This window comes from Schistocerca cancellata, chromosome 2 (assembly GCF_023864275.1).
Source record: "Schistocerca cancellata isolate TAMUIC-IGC-003103 chromosome 2, iqSchCanc2.1, whole genome shotgun sequence".
Lineage (NCBI taxonomy): Eukaryota > Metazoa > Arthropoda > Insecta > Orthoptera > Acrididae > Schistocerca > Schistocerca cancellata.
Genome location: NC_064627.1, coordinates 316,314,027 through 316,336,535, shown reverse-complemented (window position 1 = coordinate 316,336,535; position 22,509 = coordinate 316,314,027). Strand labels below are relative to the sequence as shown.

Below are 22,509 nucleotides of genomic sequence, written 5' to 3'. Positions count from 1 at the left end.
TCTTGCATATTATATCATGTCAGTCATATCATAGAACGGTAGTTTATGAACATTAGAACAATAGTAGGTCAGCAAGTCAAGCACAAAACAACTATTACATAAAACAACAAACATATTGCACTGATTGTAAAAGCTCATGTTTGTACATTAACAAAATGTGTAGTGTTGGAGATGCACTGTATCATTTTGTCTTTTTTCGCTATCTGACACAACGGACCATTGAGATACGCCACATCTGTCCCGTACTCGCCTTGCAGCCCTACCTGATAACCCCAGGGGAAGTGTAGTGTTTGCAAAGTTACGACCATGTTTTGCTGCGTTCACTGTAAAAACTTCTCGTTCATTTTGCGACATGACAACAAAAAATGTGACTTATAACTGATGGGAAAGAAAATTGAGGATCTGTTAAATAAACGGTCGGTTTGGCTTTAGGAAAGGTAAAAGCATTAGAGAGGCAGTTTTGAGCTTACGGTTGATAATGGAAGAAAGACTAATGAAAAATGAAGACACTTTCATAGGATTTGTCGACCTGGAAAAAGAGTTCAACAATGTATAGTGCCACAAGTTGTTCAAGATTCAGAGAAAAATAGGGATAAGCTATAGGGGTAGGCCGGTAAAATATGTACAAGAACAAAGAGGGAGCAATAAGACTGGAAGACTGAGAAGGAAGTGCTCAGAAAAAAAGGATGCAAGACAGGGATATAATCTTTCGCCCATGTTGTTCAACGTGTACTTCGAAGAAGCAAGGACATAGATAAAAGAAAGGCTCAGGAGGGGGATTAAAATTCATGGTTAAAGGATATCCATGACAAGATTCGCTGCTGACAATTCTATCGTCAGTGAAAGTGAAGAAAAGACCCGCCAGGGTAGCCGAGGGCGCTAACGCGCTGCTTCCTGGACTCAGGTAGGAGCGCCCGCCCCGGATCGAATCCGCCTGGCGGATTAACGACGAGGGCCGGTGTGCCGGTCAGCCTAGATGTGGTTTTTAGGCGGTTTCCCACATACTGCTAGGTGAATACTGGGCTGGTCCCCACGTTCCGCCTCAGTTACACGCGTCGCAGACATTTGCAACACGTTCGCACTATTTCACGATTTACACTAGATGCAGACAGATGGGGTACACTGATTCCATCCCGGGGGTTACGGGATGGCGGCAGAAAGGGCATCCGGCCACCCCTAAAACTAACCTCGCCAAATCCGTTCTAAACTGCCGACCCTGCGGTCGCTGTGGGACTCTGGCGTAAGCAAAACAAAGAAAGAAAGTGAAATTGATGAAAAATCACAGGGTGTCTTGATTGTAATGGGAATTCTGATGAGCACAGAATAAGGATTGAGACAATGAGAACTAGTAGGTATGAGAACAGCAAGAAACTTAAAACCAGTACTGCTGATCACGAAGTAGGTGAAGTTAAGGTATTCTGCTAGCTAGGCTGGAAAATAACCCATGATGGACGGAGCAAGGACGGCATAAAAAGCACACTAGCACTTGCGTAAAGGGCATTTCTGGCCAAGAGAAGTCTACTAGTATCAAACGTAGGACTTAATATGAGGTAGAAATTGAGAATGTACGTTTGGAGCACAGCATTGTATGATAGTGAAACATGACTGTGGGAAAACCGAAAAAGGAGATGATCGAAGCATTTGAGATGTGGTGTTGAAAATTACTAGGTCTGATAAGGTAAGGAATGGGGACGTTCTCCACAGAATCGGAGAAGAAAGGAATATATGGAAAACAGTGACAAGAAGAAGTGACAGGGTAATAGGACATCTGTTAAGGGGGGTAGGACGTCAAACGGGCCGACTTGGAGCAGGAGAGTCACCACAGGACATTTTAATTTCTAGTGTCTATACTTTTACAAATAAATTCATAAAACTTCGTGACCACGACCGGGAAGGATTGAGGACTCACAATCATCGCAGTGAAAGTTCAAAAACGTAGCAAAATACCTTATTTTACATGTGAAATTTCATCATTTTTTCACTTATTACTGGCTGCATTTGTTGCTATAGGTACACTTTTCGTCCTAAGTAAGAGAGATTCTTCGATAAATTTTTCATAGCATAGAAACAGTAGTTACAGGTGTATGAAACACTAGAATTTTCCAAATCTATTAGAAAACTGTGGAAAAATTGATATTATTAACTATAAAACTTGAGTTTTTTCTAAACATGAAGTTTAAAATGTAACAGTTCATTCATTTTTTCATAAATTCTTCTAGAGCTTCAACACCTGTAACTATGGTTTGTATGCTGTGCAAAAGTCATCGAAGAATCTTACTTAGGAAGAAAAGTGTACCTATGGCAACAAATGCAGCCTGTAGTAAGTGAAAAAATGATGAAATTTCACATTTAAAAAATGTGTTTTGTTACGTTTTTGAGCTTCCACTGCTATGAGTATGAATCATGAATCCTTCCTGGTCATGCTGTTAAAGTTTTATGAATTTATTTGTAAAAGTACAGACAATGGAAATTAAAATGTCCTGCGGTGCCTCTCCTGCTCCAAGTCGGCCCGTTTGACGTCCTACCCCCCTTAAGACATCAGAGAAAAACTTCCATGGTACTAAAGGGAGCTATAATTGAGGACGAAGGTTGCAAGCGCTATTATCAGATGAAGAGGTTGACACTACTCTAAGATGAAGTGGTTGGCACGGTAGAGAAATTCGTGTCGGGTTTCATCAAACCAGTAAGAAGACTCCCTCCTCCAACCTCCCCCCCCCCCCCTCCAATAGAAAAAGAACTGATAGCAACAGGCAACTTTGAGGCTGGAGTATCCCCTTTGGGATTACACCGCTGGAGCGTGGTATACTCACAACTATGTCCTCGTGCGTCTCTGCGCCCGAGCCGCGGCCGAGGCGGCTGGCGTTGTGACGCTCGGCCTTGCTGGCGAGCGACGCCTTGGTGGCGCCGGCGACGTCGTGCGGGAAGTTGAAGCCCACCGGCGCGCCGCCCGCCGGCTCCGGCGCGTCTGGCGGGATGACGCCGTAGCGCTCGCCGCGCGCCTCGCACAGCGTCGAGTAGTGGCGCCGCGGGTTCACCACCAGGCAGTAGTGCATCAGGTGCGGGTCCACCGAGCTGCGGCACGGCACAGAATACGTCTGTCACAGGCGAAATCGTGTGGTAGCGTTGGCTGGGAGAACTTGGAGAGTTACTAAGGAGGCTACTGGGAACTGGTTTTCCTCCATCTACGATGGGCTTTCCAAAAGTCAGTTTCATCATCGTTTTCCACACGGAAACCTACTTCACTTTAAAAAAACTTCTCAGCAGTCGATTTGTATACCCATTCGCCAACTATCATTACCATGGCAGTATTCCTCTCTCAGATCTCTCTTCCTCATCATAGCAAATACTCACGCTCTCGATGTTACTCTCGGTCGTCCACGCTTCCTCCTTCCCGGTGGCGACCATTCCAGGACTGCATCTGGCCATTGTCCTTGCTCCATTCGCCGTACGTGGCCGTACCACTGAAGGGCTCTGGTGTCAGTTCTTTGCACGACTGGTTGTTTCACACCTATTTCCTCATTTCTACTCCGCTCTGCCCGGGACGTCCTGGCTGCCTTCTTATTCTGTCTATCTCCACTGCCCATATTCCGCTTCTCTGCCATTCTTCCAAGGACCATCCTTCTGAACTGTGAGTTAGCATACTTTTCACTGCCGGCCGGAGTGGCCGTGCGGTTCTGGGCGCTACAGTCTGGAACCGAGCGACCGCTACGGTCGCAGGTTCGAATCCTGCCTCGGGCATGGATGTGTGTGATGTCCTTAGGTTAGTTAGGTTTAATTAGTTCTAAGTTCTAGGCGACTGATGACCTCAGAAGTTAAGTCGCATAGTGCTCAGAGCCATATGAACCATACTTTTCACTATTGTTTGTAGACTCCTCTTCTTTGTTTCTTTTGGTATTGCTCGGCTCCGCAGAACATCACTTAGTATTTTAATTGCATCTGTCGCCTGCTGGGCCCTGCGTTCCATATCTACTTCACAGCTTCTCGAGGAACGGATAATGGCTCTGAGCACTATGGGACTTAACATCTATGGTCATCAGTCTCCTAGAACGTAGAACTGCTTAAACCTAACTAACCTAAGGACATCACACAACACCCAGTCATAACGAGGCAGAGAAAATCCCTGACCCCGCCGGGTATCGACCCCGGGAACCCGGGCGTGGGAAACGAGAACGCTACCGCACGACCACGAGCTGCGGACAACGGATAATGGATCCTAAATATTTAAACTGCTTTGGAGCTTTAGTAGTTCCTTGCGGCAGTGCTATGTTGGTTCCATCTGCTCCCACCACTAGATATAATTTTTTGCTCATCTTTATTCTAAGCTCGCCTCTTACAAATGCTTCCATTAACTTCTTTATCATATATTTAACATCCTCTTTAGTTTGTGCTATCAGTATCTGATCATGGGCAAATAATACTAAGTAGATAGTACCATGCCGGAAAGGAAACCCCATACCTCCATGAGGCTACTGCATATGATTTTAAACAGGATCGGCGCCATACTTCAACCCTGGCTAAAAGCTTTCGATGCCTGGAATCACTCACTCAACTGTCTCCCTACTTGAACTACTGCTTCGACTGGTGGTATATTCTTTGAATTTGGGATATCTGTAGTACTTCTATTCCTATATACTCCATCGCTTTCCACAGTCCGTTGATGGGTGCAGAACCATTCGCTTTTTCTAAATCCACAAATGGTAGGTCTACTTTCTGACTCTTAGACTACATCTATTTACTTATTTGTCTAACGCTAAAAATATTATTCATACAACTGAAAACCTGCCTGCTCCCCTCGCATCTTTCAACCTTTCCCTCGGTCATATTTTCCAATTTGTTTTTAGTACAACACCAAAAATCTGCTGATAGAACCCATAACACTAATTCCTTAATAATTATTCGTATGTTTCTTGTTTCCTTCTCGTTTTCTTTTTTTTTTTTTTTTTTAATGGTACACAAAACTCTTGGGTTTTTCCTCTCACACCACAATCTGTCTAAACAGTTTACATATAAAAGGTCACAGTTATTACTGTTGTATAAGAAAAAATGTAAATTGGTTACAAACTATGGCGTGCACACACTTTATTCAACATGTTAATATCACTAAAGATATTCGGATTTAGGTTATGACATGTTCTATATTACTGCCATCATTGGAGATAATGTGGCGCGAAACTCTGCGTGACCCGCTGAAGTGTCGGAACATCGATGCTGTCGATGACCTCCTGAATGGCTGTTTTCAGCTCAGCAATGGTTTTGGAGTTATTGCGGTACACCTTGTCTCTAATATGGCCCCACAAAAAGGAGTCACATGTGTTCAGATGCGACTAGACTGACTTTATTAATAGACCGACGTCACTTAGACTTAATGAGTCGGACTTACTAGGAAGCTTCGCTGTCGTCTCTCTCTTGTCTAGGGTCCTTCTCATGGATTCTTTGCCACTCATAAGCAGTAATTTTAAAGCGGATATAACACCTGCTGTTTCATCATGCGCTTTCCTCACCTACTTTTTATTCAACAATGAATACTTTGAGCACATTGATGGTATTGCCATGGGTAGTCCGCTCTCTCCTCTGGCTGCAACCTTTTTTGTGGAAGAGTCTGAGGAGAGGGCACTTGATTCGGCAGAACTTAAAACAAAAGTCTTCTGACGATATGTTTGTGATACGTTTGTAGTACGGCCCCACGGTAACGAAGAGCTGTGATGGTTTTCGCAGCATCTGAATTCTATCCACCAGAACATCAGATTTACGATGGAAGTGGAAAAGAGAGGCTGTCTGCACCCGTTGATCAGACGGAAAGTGGATAGATCATTGGGGTATTCCTTTTATCGTAAGCCTATACATACGGCCCTGTATTTGCAGGCGCCAAGCTGCCGCTGCCCATCACAAACTATGGGCGTTCTTCGAAAGTTGGTACACTGGACTCGCACTCGGGAGGACGATGGTTCAAATCCGTATCCGATCATCCAGATTTACGTTTTCTGTGTTTTCCCTGAATGGCTCCAGGCAAATTCTGGGATGGTTCCTTTCAAAGGGCACGGCCGATTTCCTTCCCCATCCTTGAAACATTCCGAGCTTGTGCTGCGTCTGTAATAATCTTGAAGTCGTTGGGACGTTAAACCCTAACATTCCTTCCTTCCTCCTCCATTTCGAACTTTGGTGCAGCGGGTACATGTTTTGTCTGCTGGAGACAGCCTTGAAAAAGTGGTGGAACACCTACAGACCGTGTTCAAAGGTAATGGATTTTTCCAACATCAGATCAACACACCTTTAAGGAAGAAGAAACATGATCATATACAAGACTAAGAGGTGTTAGCTGGATGTAACTCTTCATTACTATATCCGTGTGAGGTGTCGTGCTCGTACTTTCATGCTTAATTGGGCCACCCCTAGTACTTTTCGTTCGATAAGACACTACCTGTTGCACGACGTTGTTTCTTTTAAATTTTCACGGCCTTATGGGGAGATTACTTTCCCTGTGGGTCAATGGAGACTGGACTTATAGGATCTTAGAGGTATGCTAAACAGCGCAGCTGACATTAAAAAAAAATAAATAAAAAAATTAAATTGTTTTAAAATTGTTTGAATTTTGTATAATACACTCCTGGAAATTGAAATAAGAACACCGTGAATTCATTGTCCCAGGAAGGGGAAACTTTATTGACACATTCCTGGGGTCAGATACATCACATGATCACACTGACAGAACCACAGGCACATAGACACAGGCAACAGAGCATGCACAATGTCGGCACTAGTACAGTGTATATCCACCTTTCGCAACAATGCAGGCTGCTATTCTCCCATGGAGACGATCGTACAGATGCTGGATGTAGTCCTGTGGAACGGCTTGCCATGCCATTTCCACCTGGCGCCTCAGTTAGACCAGCGTTCGTGCTGGACGTGCAGACCGCGTGAGACGACGCTTCATCCAGTCCCAAACATGCTCAATGGGGGACAGATCCGGAGATCTTGCTGGCCAGGGTAGTTGACTTACACCTTCTAGAGCACGTTGGGTGGCACGGGATACATGCGGGCGTGCATTGTCCTGTTGGAACAGCAAGTTCCCTTGCCGGTCTAGGAATGGTAGAACGATGGGTTCGATGACGGTTTGGATGTACCGTGCACTATTCAGTGTCCCCTCGACGATCACCAGTGGTGTACGGCCAGTGTAGGAGATCGCTCCCCACACCATGACGCCGGGTGTTGGCCCTGTGTGCCTCGGTCGTATGCAGTCCTGATTGTGGCGCTCACCTGCACGGCGCCAAACACGCATACGACCATCATTGGCACCAAGGCAGAAGCGACTCTCATCGCTGAAGACGACACGTCTCCATTCGTCCCTCCATTCACGCCTGTCGCGACACCACTGGAGGCGGGCTGCACGATGTTGGGGCGTGAGCGGAAGACGGCCTAACGGTGTGCGGGACCGTAGCCCAGCTTCATGGAGACGGTTGCGAATGGTCCTCGCCGATACCCCAGGAGCAACAGTGTCCCTAATTTGCTGGGAAGTGGCGGTGCGGCCCCTACGGCACTGCGTAGGATCCTACGGTCTTGGCGTGCATCCGTGCGTCGCTGCGGTCCGGTCCCAGGTCGACGGGCACGTGTACCTTCCGCCGACCACTGGCGACCACATCGATGTACTGTGGAGACCTCACGCCCCACGTGTTGAGCAATTCGGCGGTACGTCCAACCGGCCTCCCGCATGCCCACTATACGCCCTCGCTCAAAGTCCGTCAACTGCACATACGGTTCACGTCCACGCTGTCGCGGCATGCTACCAGTGTTAAAGACTGCGATGGAGCTCCGTATGCCACGGCAAACTGGCTGACACTGACGGCGGCGGTGCACAAATGCTGCGCAGCTAGCGCCATTCGACGGCCAACACCGCGGTTCCTGGTGTGTCCGCTGTGCCGTGCGTGTGATCATTGCTTGTACACCCCTCTCGCAGTGTCCGGAGCAAGTATGGTGGGTCTGACACACCGGTGTCAATGTGTTCTTTTTTCCATTTCCAGTAGTGTATTTTATGTTTTTGGAACACAGATAAAATCATAGTGGTTCACTCCATTTTAGGCCTTGGGCATGTCAAGAAGAAACAATTAGCCAATACACATAAAATTCGCCAGAGCCATATGGAAGGAAATGCTTCTGAAGTGAGCTAGCACTTGAGGGATGCACCAACAGCTCAGCTCCTCTACCCTTGTCAAGGTAAGTTATACGCTCCTTATCCGTCATGAGTCTCTGGCCCGCGTTCAGAATAATTTGGAACATTTGAAAATTAGTTCCCCATCATGTTCTCAATTGCTTAAACGCCCATCTTGATCGTATAAATTATCGATTACACGCGTTACGGATGTTAATTCAGATGACGAGAAAGTAGGAATAAGCCAGCAAGATGGGGGTGGAGCACCAGATGGTGATGATGTCGACACGTAGCAATTTTTTTTATCATTTTTCAAACCAATTATGGCCATTTTGCAACGAATTCATGAATCGTCCATCGATAATAGCGCCCAGATTTTAGAGTTCCTTTGTTATTTTGTCAGTTGAGATGCAACGATTTGTTACCCTGTTTCAAGTTCCTGATTTTTTGATCACTCAAATTGTTTCCATTGGCCAAAGGCCAATTATGAAGTATTATACATCAAGTTATCGGGGAAGTAGGCACGTTAAGGGTGTTAAGAAGGAGAACCGTTCAGCTAAATTTATCTAATGAACTGAGAAACCGGAATTATTTTTGAGTGCAAGACTGTTAGGAATCTCTTTGATTATGTTGGAAGTAGGAAGGTGTGCTGAAAAGTAAAACCCCCGAATTTCTTATCCTATTCTCAGTGGCGGTTGAGGTATTAAATGCCATGCATGTCGACTTTCGCGCTTTACTGACGCGAGTTGCAAACCCCTGCCGTTAAAATGCTCTGAATTGTAGAGTGTAGCATGGCCATGTGTAACGTAACTATGTTGGTACGTGAGTAATATCATGCTGTAATAAAATAACTGAAAGAATGAATTCGAAGAGGTTGTCCACGCGTGGAGCACCCTCTCCTGCAGCAAGACAGTGCCAGACTGGACACGAGCGCTGCGACATCTGCAACAATCCGATGCCTTAAGTTCACTGCCGCTTTCTAAAACCTAATGAACACCTTCGAGGACTTCACTTTTTACAGTGATGAAGCGGTCCAAGCAGAGGTGAGGTTGTGGGTCCACCAACAAAGTCAAACATTCTACAACGAGGTTATCAACAAACTGGCCTCTCGTTGAGTGAAATGCGTTCGTAGGCAGCGGGACTTCGTTGAGAAATAAATATGTAGACTTGAAGCATAACGAAGCTGAATGTTAATAAAGCTTCTTTTATTCAAAAATCTTTAAAAGTTTTCACAAAAAAACCAGAGGCATTATTTTTCAGCACGCCTTGTACAAAAATGGCCGAGCTGGGCTTTTACGTTGAGGGTAGTGAAAGGAAGGTTGTAAAAAACAAAATTCATGGTTTGCAGCCTGAGGATCTACCTTAGGTAACATTCAGCAGCGATCCTGACGGTTTTCTCGAACTCAGAAATATTACTCGGGGTACTGAGAGTATTACTTTTTCCAATCAAGAAAGAAGTCCATCAAAACCTAAATTAAAAGGTCTGGAAGGCGCGGTTTTTAAAAATCAGGGAAGGGAATTGGGAAGCTTAAGACGTAATCAACACAGCCATTTGCGTTGGAGGTAAGTACATTAACTGTCTGTAAATCGTGCGTGTTACTGTAGTTTCACGGCTTATGCATCGTACCCTCTGAGGAATAATTAGGGTACCAACACAGCAGTTGCCTGAACCCGTCCGAAAGTTTACTCACGAAGACCAGTATACCAGTCCTCGGTCGATAATCCACCATACTGATTTGTTCAGGGTTTGGTTTACCTCCCTGTCTTACAACATAGTACGTTGCGTGTTACACTGTACAAGCAGGTTACTATTATTATAATTATGAACGTTAAAGTCGTTTAAAGCTGGGATGATGACAAGTTATATTTAGGGGAGGAGGTCGAGACTAAGAAGGTATAACTAAATTCTCCCCACCCTCTCGCATCCTTTCACGCCCTTTCACCTTGTTCATGATACATTGAAATACCTTGGGTAACTACCTTGAAAATGGGGGAAGGTCAACAGTCCTCAGACCTGCAGTTATAGCTAATATAAGAGGGAAGAACAGAAAGCAACGCACAATAACTTTATTATCAGAAAGTTTAACCAATAACAAAATAAAGAAATCACATATGAACTTAAATCTGTTACCTACTTTTCTATATAGTCACCAAAGTTCTCAACACATATCTCCCGTCATGGTACCGGATTCAATATGCTCTGTTCGTAGAAGTCTGTTTGGTTGGAGTATTCCCACCTGCGGATTGCTGATTTCTTTGCCGCATCTGTCGCAAAGCGCTGGCCGGCCAGGAATTTGTTCACGGGTCCTGGCCCCTGTGGTTGTCTGTCAGGTTCTTCGGCACCCAGCGAGCTCTAACTTTACGAAATTTCAATGTGTCATGAACAATAGCATACACTGCACCATGGGAAATGTTGAACTGCTGCGAAAGGGTCCGCAGTTTCACATGCCGGTCGTTTGAATTTGCGTCTGTTACCCGCCGCGGCGAATCATTAAGATTCAGACGACCCTCTCGGATGAATCCACACCGCCTGGAGACATTGGTATGATCCATACAGTTGTCCCTATAAACGCCACGCATATCCCTGTCAATTTCACTCTGTTTATGGGCTTGGGCCAGGAAATATCGAACTACATTTCGCTGCTCATCACAATTTGACTGTAATATGAGCACTATATTTGCTTCGTAGCTCAGGCTTCTCTCGCTAGAGCTGTAAATAAAAACAATATACCATCTATAGCACAAACTTAAAACTACAGGATCTTTCACAATCCATGTTATACACTTCTAAAAGTTGTAGGTTACACATTTCTAGAGGCTGTAGAGTGGACTTAGTAGATCAAGTATTAAGTAGGAGCCAATGTCCTGCAACGTCATGCTACGACGCTACAAAGCGGCAAAGTCGTAGGCGCCGGCGCCTGTAAATGTACGTTTATGCAGGGTGATTCCGTGATGGTGTTACTTTCAGAGATGATGGAGACGTATAAAAGTATCAATTGGAGGTAAGTGTTCCTGTACCAGAAACGAAATAGTCGAAAGTTGTAAGCAAAAACCGTTCTAATATCTGTCATGATGGGATATATGTACCGGTACTGTTGTTGCTAAGATTGTAGGGTAGGAAACTTTCAGAGGTGGTAGCATCGATCAAAGCAAGAAAAAAAGTCTCTAAAGTGTTCTCTAAAAAGGATACGTTTAGAAAAAAAAAATGGTTCAAATTGCTCTAAGGACTATGGGACTTAACATCTGAGGTCATCAGTCCCCTTAACTTACAACTACTTAAACCTAACTAACCTAAGGACATCACACACATCCATGTCCGAGGCAGGATTCGAACCTGCGACCGTAGCAGCCGCGTAGTTCCGGACTGAAGCCCCGAGAACCCCTGGCCACCGGCTGATACGTTTAGAGCTATGAGCACTTGTTCAGTAGAAGAGATGTGTTTCACACTACTGAAGATGGAACAAGTTTTGAGAACGGTTATCAAGATACAAGGGAAATACAGACATTGGCTGCAAGCTTGTATTAATTGAAATCAGTCGGGAGAGTTGAAAATTTGTGCCGGACAGGGTTTCGAACGCGAGTCTCCTGCTTACGGGGCAAATGCTCTGACCATTAAGCCATCCGGACACGGTGCTCATTAGCATCCCTCCTTCCTTCCCAGACCCAAATTCTCAACTTATCCTTACACTATGAATGTAGACTTCAATTTGTGGTAAGGTCTTATGGGACCAAACTGCTGAGGTCATCGGTCCCGAAGCTTACACACTACTTAATCTAACTTTAACTTTCGCTAAGGACGACACACACCCATACCCGAGGGAGGACGCGAACCTCCGACGGGGGGAGCTGCATGGACCGTGACAAGACGCCCTAGCCGCTCGGCTACCTCGCGCGGCTGAATGTAGATTCCCTTGCCCATTTTCGTCATTACCTGCAGCATTTCACCGATGTAAGAGATTATGGGCCGTCTCGCCTTAATATATATACAAAAGGGGAAACCATATATATATAACTTTTGACTTAGTCGTTACCGGTAGAGGGGCCTTTAACCCAAATTAATCCATATATCTTTTTCCAATACCGCAAAATGTTAGTAACGTCATTGCGGAATCATTCCGCATATACATACATTAATTACAGGCACCGGCACCTATAAATTTTGACGCGCTGCAGCGTCGTCGGATGACGTTTCAAAAATGGTTCAAATGGCTCTGAGCACTATGGGACTTAACATCTTAGGTCATCAGCCCCCTAGAACTTAGCACTACTTAAACCTAACTAACCTAAGGACAGCACACACATCCATGCCCGAGGCAGGATTCGAACCTGCGACCGTAGCAATCACGCGGTTCCGGACTGAAGCGCCTAGAACCGCACGGCCACCGCGGCCGGCGATGACGTTTCCTGATATGAGTTTCTATGTACAACTTTATCTACTATGTCCCCTCCACAACCTCAAGAAGTGTGTAACACGAATTGTGAAACACTCTGGTGAAATGTCAACATTTCAGCTGCAATAGCAGGGGAGAAAAAAAGGTTACTGTGTGTTACTTTTGATCACCCCACGTAATATGCGGGGCATGAAGATGATTGTGACAGTAATAGTGAGTGGCGGCAGGACTGAGACCGGCAGCAGGTGGCGGCTTACCTGGGCTCCCAGCGCACGGTGAGTCCCTTGCGGCGCTGGCGCCGCTGCAGCTTGAGGCGCGGCTTGTGGCGCACGGAGAGCGGCCCGGGCCCGCCCGGCTGCTGCGTCGCGTACAGCATCACGTACGACTGGCCCTCGAGCGGCGCCACGCGCACCGTGTACAGGCCGGGCGCCGCGGGCCGCACCTGCAGCGTGCGCAGCTGCCGGCCGCGGTACTCGCCCAGCGACTGCTCCGGCTCGGGGTCGCCTGCCGACAACACCACGGCTGGCGTCACCGAAGCTTGTGCGGGGAAAGAGCCATCGAATGAGGGGACCGTCACGGCAGCCAGTGCTTGGCCCACTACTGAGTGCTCCGAGCAGCTATCTTCGTATTTAATTTGAGGACTTCTTTTTATTCTGCTACTCCCATCAGCTACCGTACTGAATGTCTTGTTGGAGCTCGAGGGCACTGTACGTCTACAACTACATAGTTACTGTGCAACTCACAATTAAGTACCTGTCAGAGGGTTCCTTGAACCAGCTTCAGGCCATTTCTCTACCGCTCCAGTCTCGAAAAGCGCGCGGGAAAATCGAACACTTAAATCTATCCGTGCGAGTTCCGATTTTTCTTATTTTATTAAGGCGATCGTTTGTCCCTACATAGGCAGGGGCCAACAAAATATTTTCACTCTCTGAGGAGAAAAATGATGATTGAAATTTCACGAGCAGGTCCTGCGGCAGCGAAAAACGCCGTTGTTTTAATGACTGCAACCCCAATTAGAATATGTTATCTGTGGCACTGTCTCCCCTATTCCGCGATAATACAAAACGAACTGCCCTCCATCAATCTACCTGATGTGCACACCACACTGCACAGCAGTACTCTAGAAGAAGGCGGACAAGCATAGCGCAAACAGTCTCTTTAGCAGACTTGTTATATTTTCTAAGTGTTCCGCCAGTAAATCACAATTTGTTTTGCTTCTCCCACAACATTATCTGTGCGATAGTTTCAATTTTAAATGCGAAAATTTTAGGTTGGGCTTTACTGTGACTGTTGTTGACATTAAAACAAGCAACAAATTTACTGTCACCAGTCACTGTTTATTTATCTCCACGACGCGTTTCAAAGGTTTAAACCTCCATCATCTCGTGAATTTACATTTCTTAGTATGAAATGTGTATGTGTTTTTACGTGTCACGATTTTTTTGGAAAAACTTATGGCACTGTGTTGTGGAGAAATAAAATATTATTTTAGGACACGATTCTGGGTTTCTTCTGGCAAAAAACTAAACGTATATCTAAAGGTAAAAATAAAATAAAAATTACTCTACCTACAGTGCCACAAGCTCCTTTAACTGTCGTAACATGTCACATGTATACTGTCATATTTTGTTAACATCTATGGCGTCTGGACACTATTTGATGCAAGGATCATATATCAGAACCTTATCCCATCAGGCCTATAGTGAACTGCAGGAACAGCCCTACATTCAAACTCAATAAAATGCTCTTCAATATTCTCAAAGAAGCATACACAATCAATAATGAGAGGACACTTAAAAACACAGCAGAATTTACACAACATGTCAATAGCGTAGAAGTTCCTGATGGATCCACATTTGCTTCATTTGACATACGAAATCTTTATTCCTCTCTGCCAATAGATCCCACACTACAGGTAATTAATGCCAGCCTACAAAATCACAAAAAAAATCCATTCAAATGACATTACTGAACTAATGGACCTGCTCGAATTCACACTTTCACACAACTATTTTAAATTTAACAATAAAATATACAAAGAAGCAGATGGCCTCGCAATTGGCTCAAACCTTTTCGGATTGCTAGCTGAAATATTTATAAGTAATTTAGGAGACAAAATCCTGAATTCTAGTCACCACCTCCTAAAAAATATCATCTAGCGCTGCAGATATGTAGATGATACCATCATTTTAGTCAATGGCACAAAATATGACACCAGTGAGTTGAACCAATTATTCAATAACTCCAGTGAAAACATAAACGTCACAGTTGAACACCAGGCAGGTGACAGTATAAATTTTTTAGACCTTAGCATTAGACTAAAGAATAGCAGATACCAGTTTGAAATTTATAGAAAGTATACTACAATCCACAGCTCCTCTTTCAACCACACAGACCACAAAATGACAGCCTTCCGGTACATGATCGACAGAGATATCCAGCTATCACGCTCTGAAGACAAATGTGAACAACAGATCGAAATAATAAAACAAACAGCTATTGCATATGGTTACAACAGTTCCATAGGTGACACCCTAAAACACTCAATAATGGCAAAGCAATCATATCACAAAAAACGAAAAGGAAAAAACATCTTCCATACAATCCCCTTTTTAGGTAATATTTCATATCATACTGCCAATGTCTTCAAACAAAAATGCTTAAACGTAACCTTTTCCATAGACAACAAAATTGGACAGACGTTACCTCACACTATCAACACACGAAATCTACTTCATCACACAGGTGCGTACAAAATTGAATGTTTGCACGATGAATGCTTTTACACAGGCCAAACAGGCAGATCATTTGAGATTAAGTTCAAAGAATACAGTTCAGTACTAAAAAACAAAAAATACCGAAATCAGCAACAGCCACCCACCTGCATGAAACAAAATACCATGTTCGCAACACAAGCATCAGCATCCTACACATCCAACCTAAAGGCAAGAAAACTAGACATCCTTGAAACACTGCAGATACACATACACCAAACAAAACAACCAGAATCCATCTTAAATGACAAACATGACAATATTTATAATAGCATCACCTCTGTTTTCAACAACTGCCTACGTTATTAGATTTGCGATGTGCGCGCACACCACACACACAACCACACACAAAAACACACAAACACACACACAAACCTTCATATTTACAATATTTAATTATGTTGCCATGATATCCCCCAAATATGCAAGGGATTCACCTCATTTACAAATATACCATCACACTAACAGCTTGTATCCCCCGTCAGCTTGAAACTATATGTACATCAACCAATGGCACAAAATGTACACCCATCTGCATATTTTAAAGCATTAACCAAATTTACTATCCCAAGCTTTAGGCAGTTATTACATGTAACAGATATAATGTTAAAGAACCCAATGCTTTGGAAAGTTTGCTCTCATCCAATCACTCCTTCCACCCTCTCTCTCCCTCTCACTTGCTCTTTCTCTTCCTCTCCCTCTGCCTCCAGCCTTTCACTCACTTCTCTGAATCCCAACCAAACCTGTTATTTATGTATAATTTTACCACTGTAGCCAACATAATTATTGTGATTAAAGTTTGCAGCTTGTAAGCTGATTATATAAACGAATACAAAGTTTAAGCTATATTAACTTGAGAAAATCGGACATATACCACCTGAAATATTTATTCCAACATATGTATTCAACACCTCAAAACAAAGATCTCCTAAGGCCTTTAAAACTTATACCGTAACGATGTTGTTACGATGTATATTCTTTGTACTTTGGCATAATGTTCCTCTTCTGCTATAGGACTCTTGTGCTTAATATTTTTCAGACGCCATGTTTGTTTACGAATTATGACAGTATACATTTGATGTGTTACGGCAGTGAAAGGAACCTGTTGTCACTGGAGGTACTTTAATTTACTTATTTTATTTTTACCGTTAGATATACGTTTAGTTTTTATCAAAAGAAACCCAAAACATGTTCTGAAATAGTGTTTTGTTTCTCCACTAGACAGTGCCGTAAGTTCCTCCACCGAGCGAGGTGGCGCAGTGGTTAGCACACTGGACTCGCATTCGGGAGGACAACGGTTGAATCCCGCGTCCGGCCATCCTGATTTAGGTTTTCTGTGATTTCCCTAAATCGCTCCAGGCAAACGCCAGGATGGTTCCTTTAAAAGGGCACGGCCGACATCCTTCCCCATCCTTCCCTAACCCGATGAGACCGATGACCTCGCTGTTTGGTCTCTTCCCCCAAACAATCCAATCCAATCCAATCCAAAGTTCCTCCAAAAAATCGCAACGCCACACATACACACACACGCACACACACACACACACACACATTTCATACTAACAAATGTAAGTCCACCTGATGATGGAGGTTTAAACCTTTGAAACGAATCGTGGAGATAAATAAGCAGTGACTGGTGGCAGTAAATTTGTTGTTTCATTTAATGATCGTTCCAGTTTAAGTTATTCGTAATTGTAAGCCCTAAGTATTCAACAGAGTTTACAATCTTCAGAGTTGTGTCATTAATCGTGTAACTGAAATTTAGAGGATTCTTGTCAGTGCTCATGTGGCTGAGTTGACACTTTTCATGATTTAGAATCATTTGCCAGTTTTTGAACATACAGTCGTCTAAATTATTTTGCATTAGTTTTGATCATCTGATGACTTTACATGACCGTAAATGTTAGCATCATGTGCCAAATCTAAGAGGACTGTTCAGATTGTCTCCTAAATCGTTTATGTAGATCGGAAACAATAGGGGGCTTATAAAACTTCCTTGGGAACGCTAGATATTACTTCTCTTTTACTCGACGATTTTCCGTCAATTACGAACTGTCACCTTCCTGACAGGAAATCACGAGTCCAGTCACGCAACTGAAACGATACTCCCTAAATACCCAATTTAATTAGAAGTCGCTTATGAGGAATAGTTTCAAAAGACTTCTGGAAATCTAAAAATATGGATCAATTTGACGCCCCCTGTTGATTGCATTCATTACTTCGTGAGAATGAAGAGCGGGTTGTATTTTACAAGACAGATATTTTTTTGAATCGGTATTGGCTATTAGTCAATAAATCGTTTTCTTCCAGGTAATTCATAATGTTCGAGCACACGATATGTTTCAAAATCCAACTGCAAATCATCTTTAGTGATATGTGTCTATAATTGAGCGCATTACTCCTGTTATCTTTCTTGGGTATTGGTGTGACTTGTTTAACTTTCCAGTCTTTGGGCACGATATTTCTACGAATGTGTGGTTGTATATGACTGCTTAGTATGGAGCTATCGTGTCAGCATACCCTGAACTCAGTTCTGTACGTAGTATGGCCATAATTAATACTGAGTGATTATAATTAAACTAAGGATGTTTAGAGTGTTACAGTGCGGGCTGTATGCATCGCAGGACACTGAAAAATTGTAGGTATGCTCATTAATAATTGGTGCGCTCGGAGAGTAAGCTGAAAAAAAAATAATACTTCCACTTTCTGCCACCATGTGAAAATAGGGTGCTGTAAGCAGTCAAAATGTGTAATATTCTTTGTTTCGACATCGGTATGCTGTTTGTTTCTTGGCGACTTGTTTCTTGTTTATTGTTATTTGACCGCCCTCCCCCCTCCCCCGCCCCACGTGGGCGGATGGTGGTGAGGGCGGGTGGGCTGTCAGTGGTATTAATAACCTGCTCTTCAGCCTGTAGAACTAACTTAGATGCAAAGACAAAAAACAAGGAGGAATATATGCTATGAATTTAAAATTATTCACAAAAGTGATGTGAGCAGGAGAAAGATAAATGTATAATATTGTCTTCATGAATTATTTTTAAAAAATGATAAAAATATGGACAGGCAGTAAAATTAAAAACATTTGTGAAACACCTGAAGAACACTAAACACTTAAAATAACACTTGAAAAACACTGAACACGACAGATGATACATAGGCCATTAAAAACGGAGCACCATGTACTTTCACTAAAACGTGAGAAAGACCTGCCGTGGCACGGTAGATTGTGGATGACAATCAGGGGGGTGGGGGGGGGGGAGAGGCTTAGAGGGAGATAGGAGAGTAATGATGAGGAGGACTGAGGACTGATAAGAGGTGGGGATGGGACGGGGGTGGCTATGAGGAACAAGGAGAGAGGGGGAACTGGTGTCGGGATCTGTGGATGGAGTGGAAAAGGGAGGGGAGGGGGCGACGGGGAAGGGGAGAAGGAAGTTGTGTGTTAGAAACACACTATTAAGCGAGTTGCTCGGAACATGGATCTCACTACTGCGTGGTGAGAACTTACAGTTCCTCAAGAACAGCAAAGTGTGCCGAACAGCACCAGACGGTTTCTATGACGCGATCCTTCAAAATTATCTCTCCAGATGGTAGCCGGCTACCGATTCCTTGAATCTACTTGGTCTTTTCCAACACTCCACTTCGAAAAAATCTACCCAGAGGGAACGACTCTATGCTGTTGCCAATGTCATGGGCGATAATTGTTACGAAAAAGCGTTGGAAAGCACATGTAACTTCCCACTTTTTGTGTACAAGCTTCACATATTGAACACAAAGTTGGTACTGGGCGAATGCAGTGTCTCAATAACTGATCAGGCTTACGTGCCAAGAACACTGTCTACAGTGGCGTAGATATAAGTCATGAATGCGATGTCTATCCATCCGGGTATGTCCGAAAGAACAAACAATGTTTTGGTCCTGTAGCCATCATAAATCAAGACACGAAGGAATGAACGACGTTTAGCTGCGTAGTAGGCATTAATTTATGTAAATGGGAAAGTGGAAAATGTATGCCACGCCGGTCTTCGAACCCGTGTCTTCTGCTTAATAGGTAGATGCTCAGACCATTAAGACATCCACACAGAGCAGTCATCACAGCTGCACGAACATGTCCGAAAGAATAGACACCTCATATACAATCTAGGCGAGGCTGGCCAATGATTCCTTCAGTGTAGATGCACAACACTCTCGAACTCCTATGGGAACCGGTGAAACGCCGCAGGTAATGAGGATAATGGGCGGGGAATAGTTAAGAAACTGGGCGTGCTTTGAGATTTCGTGCAGTTGTTATGGTTACTCTGTCCGGATGGCTTAGTGATCAGAGCATCTCTAACTTAAGCAGGAGACACTGGCATAAATTTTCACCTCTCCCCATTGATGCAGCTTAATTTCGTTCATTCCTCTGTGTAGAAACCAAATTTCAGAGCAAATGCAACTGACAAATGAAACTGATACTCCCACATTGGTCAGATGGTACCGTGGTATATTGCTCTAAGATGCTTGCAGAACTGGCAAGTCAGTCATTCTCTTGAGACTGTAGAGAATCTGAGGCGTTCACTGATCACAGCTTTCAAAAGCTGCGGAGAGGGTCACTATCCGACTTGCGCGAAATGTACCCGTATCGGCAGAGGAGTCGCTCTTCACCTAATGAGATTCACAGACTGCTTTTTGCTGACAAAAGAGGTCGTAGAAACGTTTACAGTGACACACTACCCCAGCATGGGTGGCACAAGGTTACCTCTCCAAGCACACAGTTCCAGTGTTCTCACTAAAATAAACACTAAACAGCGGCAGAAAATGAATCAATGTGACTTAACGATCTGTGACAGTAACGTGACAGTATATTATCCCATTTAGAAGAAACTGTGTCTGCTTCACACAAACCAGAAAATTACGTGTCACCCGGATTACCATGGTTTGCTGGAACCTCGTTTCGATATCTTGAACCATTCAAGGAATAAAAGGTTTATTACACATTATGAGAATCATCTTGAAAACTGATATTTGATCCCACCATCAATTGAGTTCAGCATTACAGAACTTGATTTTTGAGCAGATGTCGCCATTGGGGAGGAGAGTGACTGATGCTATTTATTGCTAGGATTCTTTATTTATATTTCTGTTGCCTAGAATTGCAAGATATTAATTTTGGGTAGCACTGAAGGTCAAGAGCTGTATATGGCCCAATAGCAAATACATCGCAGTGATGAAGGCCAGTTACAACGGTGGTCGACGTTTTTGTCACATATTGAGGATTTGTGAACGAATCTGAACTTTGATTTTGCTCTGACAGTAGGACGACGCCAGTCACTTACCCATTTCGGTGTCATTGCTGACGTTGCGGTAGCCCACCGACCAGAGGAGGCTGGAGGTGCACGGCGTCACCGTGATGGACAGTGGGCCCTCACGCTTCTTCTTCACCAGGAAGAACCTGAGGGCAAGGAAACCAGTTACTCACAGCACCAGCGTTTGGCGGTAGTGCGTTTCTCAAATACATTCACTGAAATATATAGGTGCCTCTACGGTTTGTGAATGTGATCATCAGGACACCTTCATGATGTTACGCTATCAGGATTGATGGACTGCAGAGGCGTTGACTGACCACTACTACAAGACATCCCAAATGTCTACGACCAAAAAATTGTGTCCAAATACAGCTTAAATTAAGCAAGTATGTAGCATTCATGGACATGTGTATTTCATTCGGGTGTTATACCTATTTCCATGTTCGTTAGCGCTCTATGTAGAAATGATAACGCTAGTGAAACTACTACTTGTGCTTTGACACAACGTTACATACACTCCTAGAAATGGAAAAAAGAACACATTGACACCGGTGTGTCAGACCCGCCATACTTGCTTCGGACACTGCGAGAGGGCTGTACAAGCAATGATCACACGCACGGCACAGCGGACACACCAGGAACCGCGGTGTTGGCCGTCGAATGGCGCTAGCTGCGCAGCATTTGTGCACCGCCGCCGTCAGTGTCAGCCAGTTTGCCGTGGCATACGGAGCTCCATCGCAGTCTTTAACACTGGTAGCATGCCGCGACAGCGTGGACGTGAACCATATGTGCAGTTGACGGACTTTGAGCGAGGGCGTATAGTGGGCATGCGGGACGCCGGGTGGACGTACCGCCGAATTGCTCAACACGTGGGGCGTGAGGTCTCCACAGTACATCGATGTTGTCGCCAGTGGTCGGCGGAAGGTGCACGTGCCCGTCGACCTGGGACCGGACCGCAGCGACGCACGGATGCCCGCCAAGACCGTAGGATCCTACGCAGTGCCGTAGGGGACCGCACCGCCGCTTCCCAGCAAATTAGGGACACTGTTGCTCCTGGGGTATCGGCGAGGACCATTCGCAACCGTCTCCATGAAGCTGGGCTACGGTCCCGCACACCGTTAGGCCGTCTTCCGCTCACGCCCCAGCATCGTGCAGCACGCCTCCAGTGGTGTCGCGACAGGCGTGAATGGAGGGACGAATGGAGACGTGTCGTCTTCAGCGATGAGAGTCGCTTCTGCCTTGGTGCCAATGATGGTCGTATGCGTGTTTGGCGCCGTGCAGGTGAGCGCCACAATCAGGACTGCATACGACCGAGGCACACAGGGCCAACACCCGGCATCATGGTGTGGGGAGCGATCTCCTACACTGGCCGTACACCACTGGTGATCGTCGAGGGGACGCTGAATAGTGCACGGTACATCCAAACCGTCATCGAACCCATCGTTCTACCATTCCTAGACCGGCAAGGGAACTTGCTGTTCCAACAGGACAATGCACGTCCGCATGTATCCCGTGCCACCCAACGTGCTCTAGAAGGTGTAAGTCAACTACCCTGGCCAGCAAGATCTCCGGATCTGTCCCCCATTGAGCATGTTTGGGACTGGATGAAGCGTCGTCTCACGCGGTCTGCACGTCCAGCACGAACGCTGGTCCAACTGAGGCGCCAGGTGGAAATGGCATGGCAAGCCGTTCCACAGGACTACATCCAGCATCTCTACGATCGTCTCCATGGGAGAATAGCAGCCTGCATTGCTGCGAAAGGTGGATATACACTGTACTAGTGCCGACATTGTGCATGCTCTGTTGCCTGTGTCTATGTGCCTGTGGTTCTGTCAGTGTGATCATGTGATGTATCTGACCCCAGGAATGTGTCAATAAAGTTTCCTCTTCCTGGGACAATGAATTCACGGTGTTCTTAT

General features: G+C 44.8%; 1 protein-coding gene across 1 annotated transcript in view; it reads right to left on the bottom strand.

The window, feature by feature from the left end:
* Positions 1-22,509, bottom strand: part of LOC126153649 (protein NDNF) — a 390,376-nt gene that overhangs the window by 80,661 nt on the left and 287,206 nt on the right. The window contains exons 3-5 of the mRNA XM_049916085.1: positions 20,621-20,736; positions 12,792-13,038; positions 2,811-3,072 (exon numbers count right to left, since the gene is read on the bottom strand). Of these exons, the coding sequence (XP_049772042.1) occupies positions 2,811-3,072; positions 12,792-13,038; positions 20,621-20,736 (625 nt within the window). The remainder of the gene's footprint in view (positions 1-2,810; positions 3,073-12,791; positions 13,039-20,620; positions 20,737-22,509) is intronic.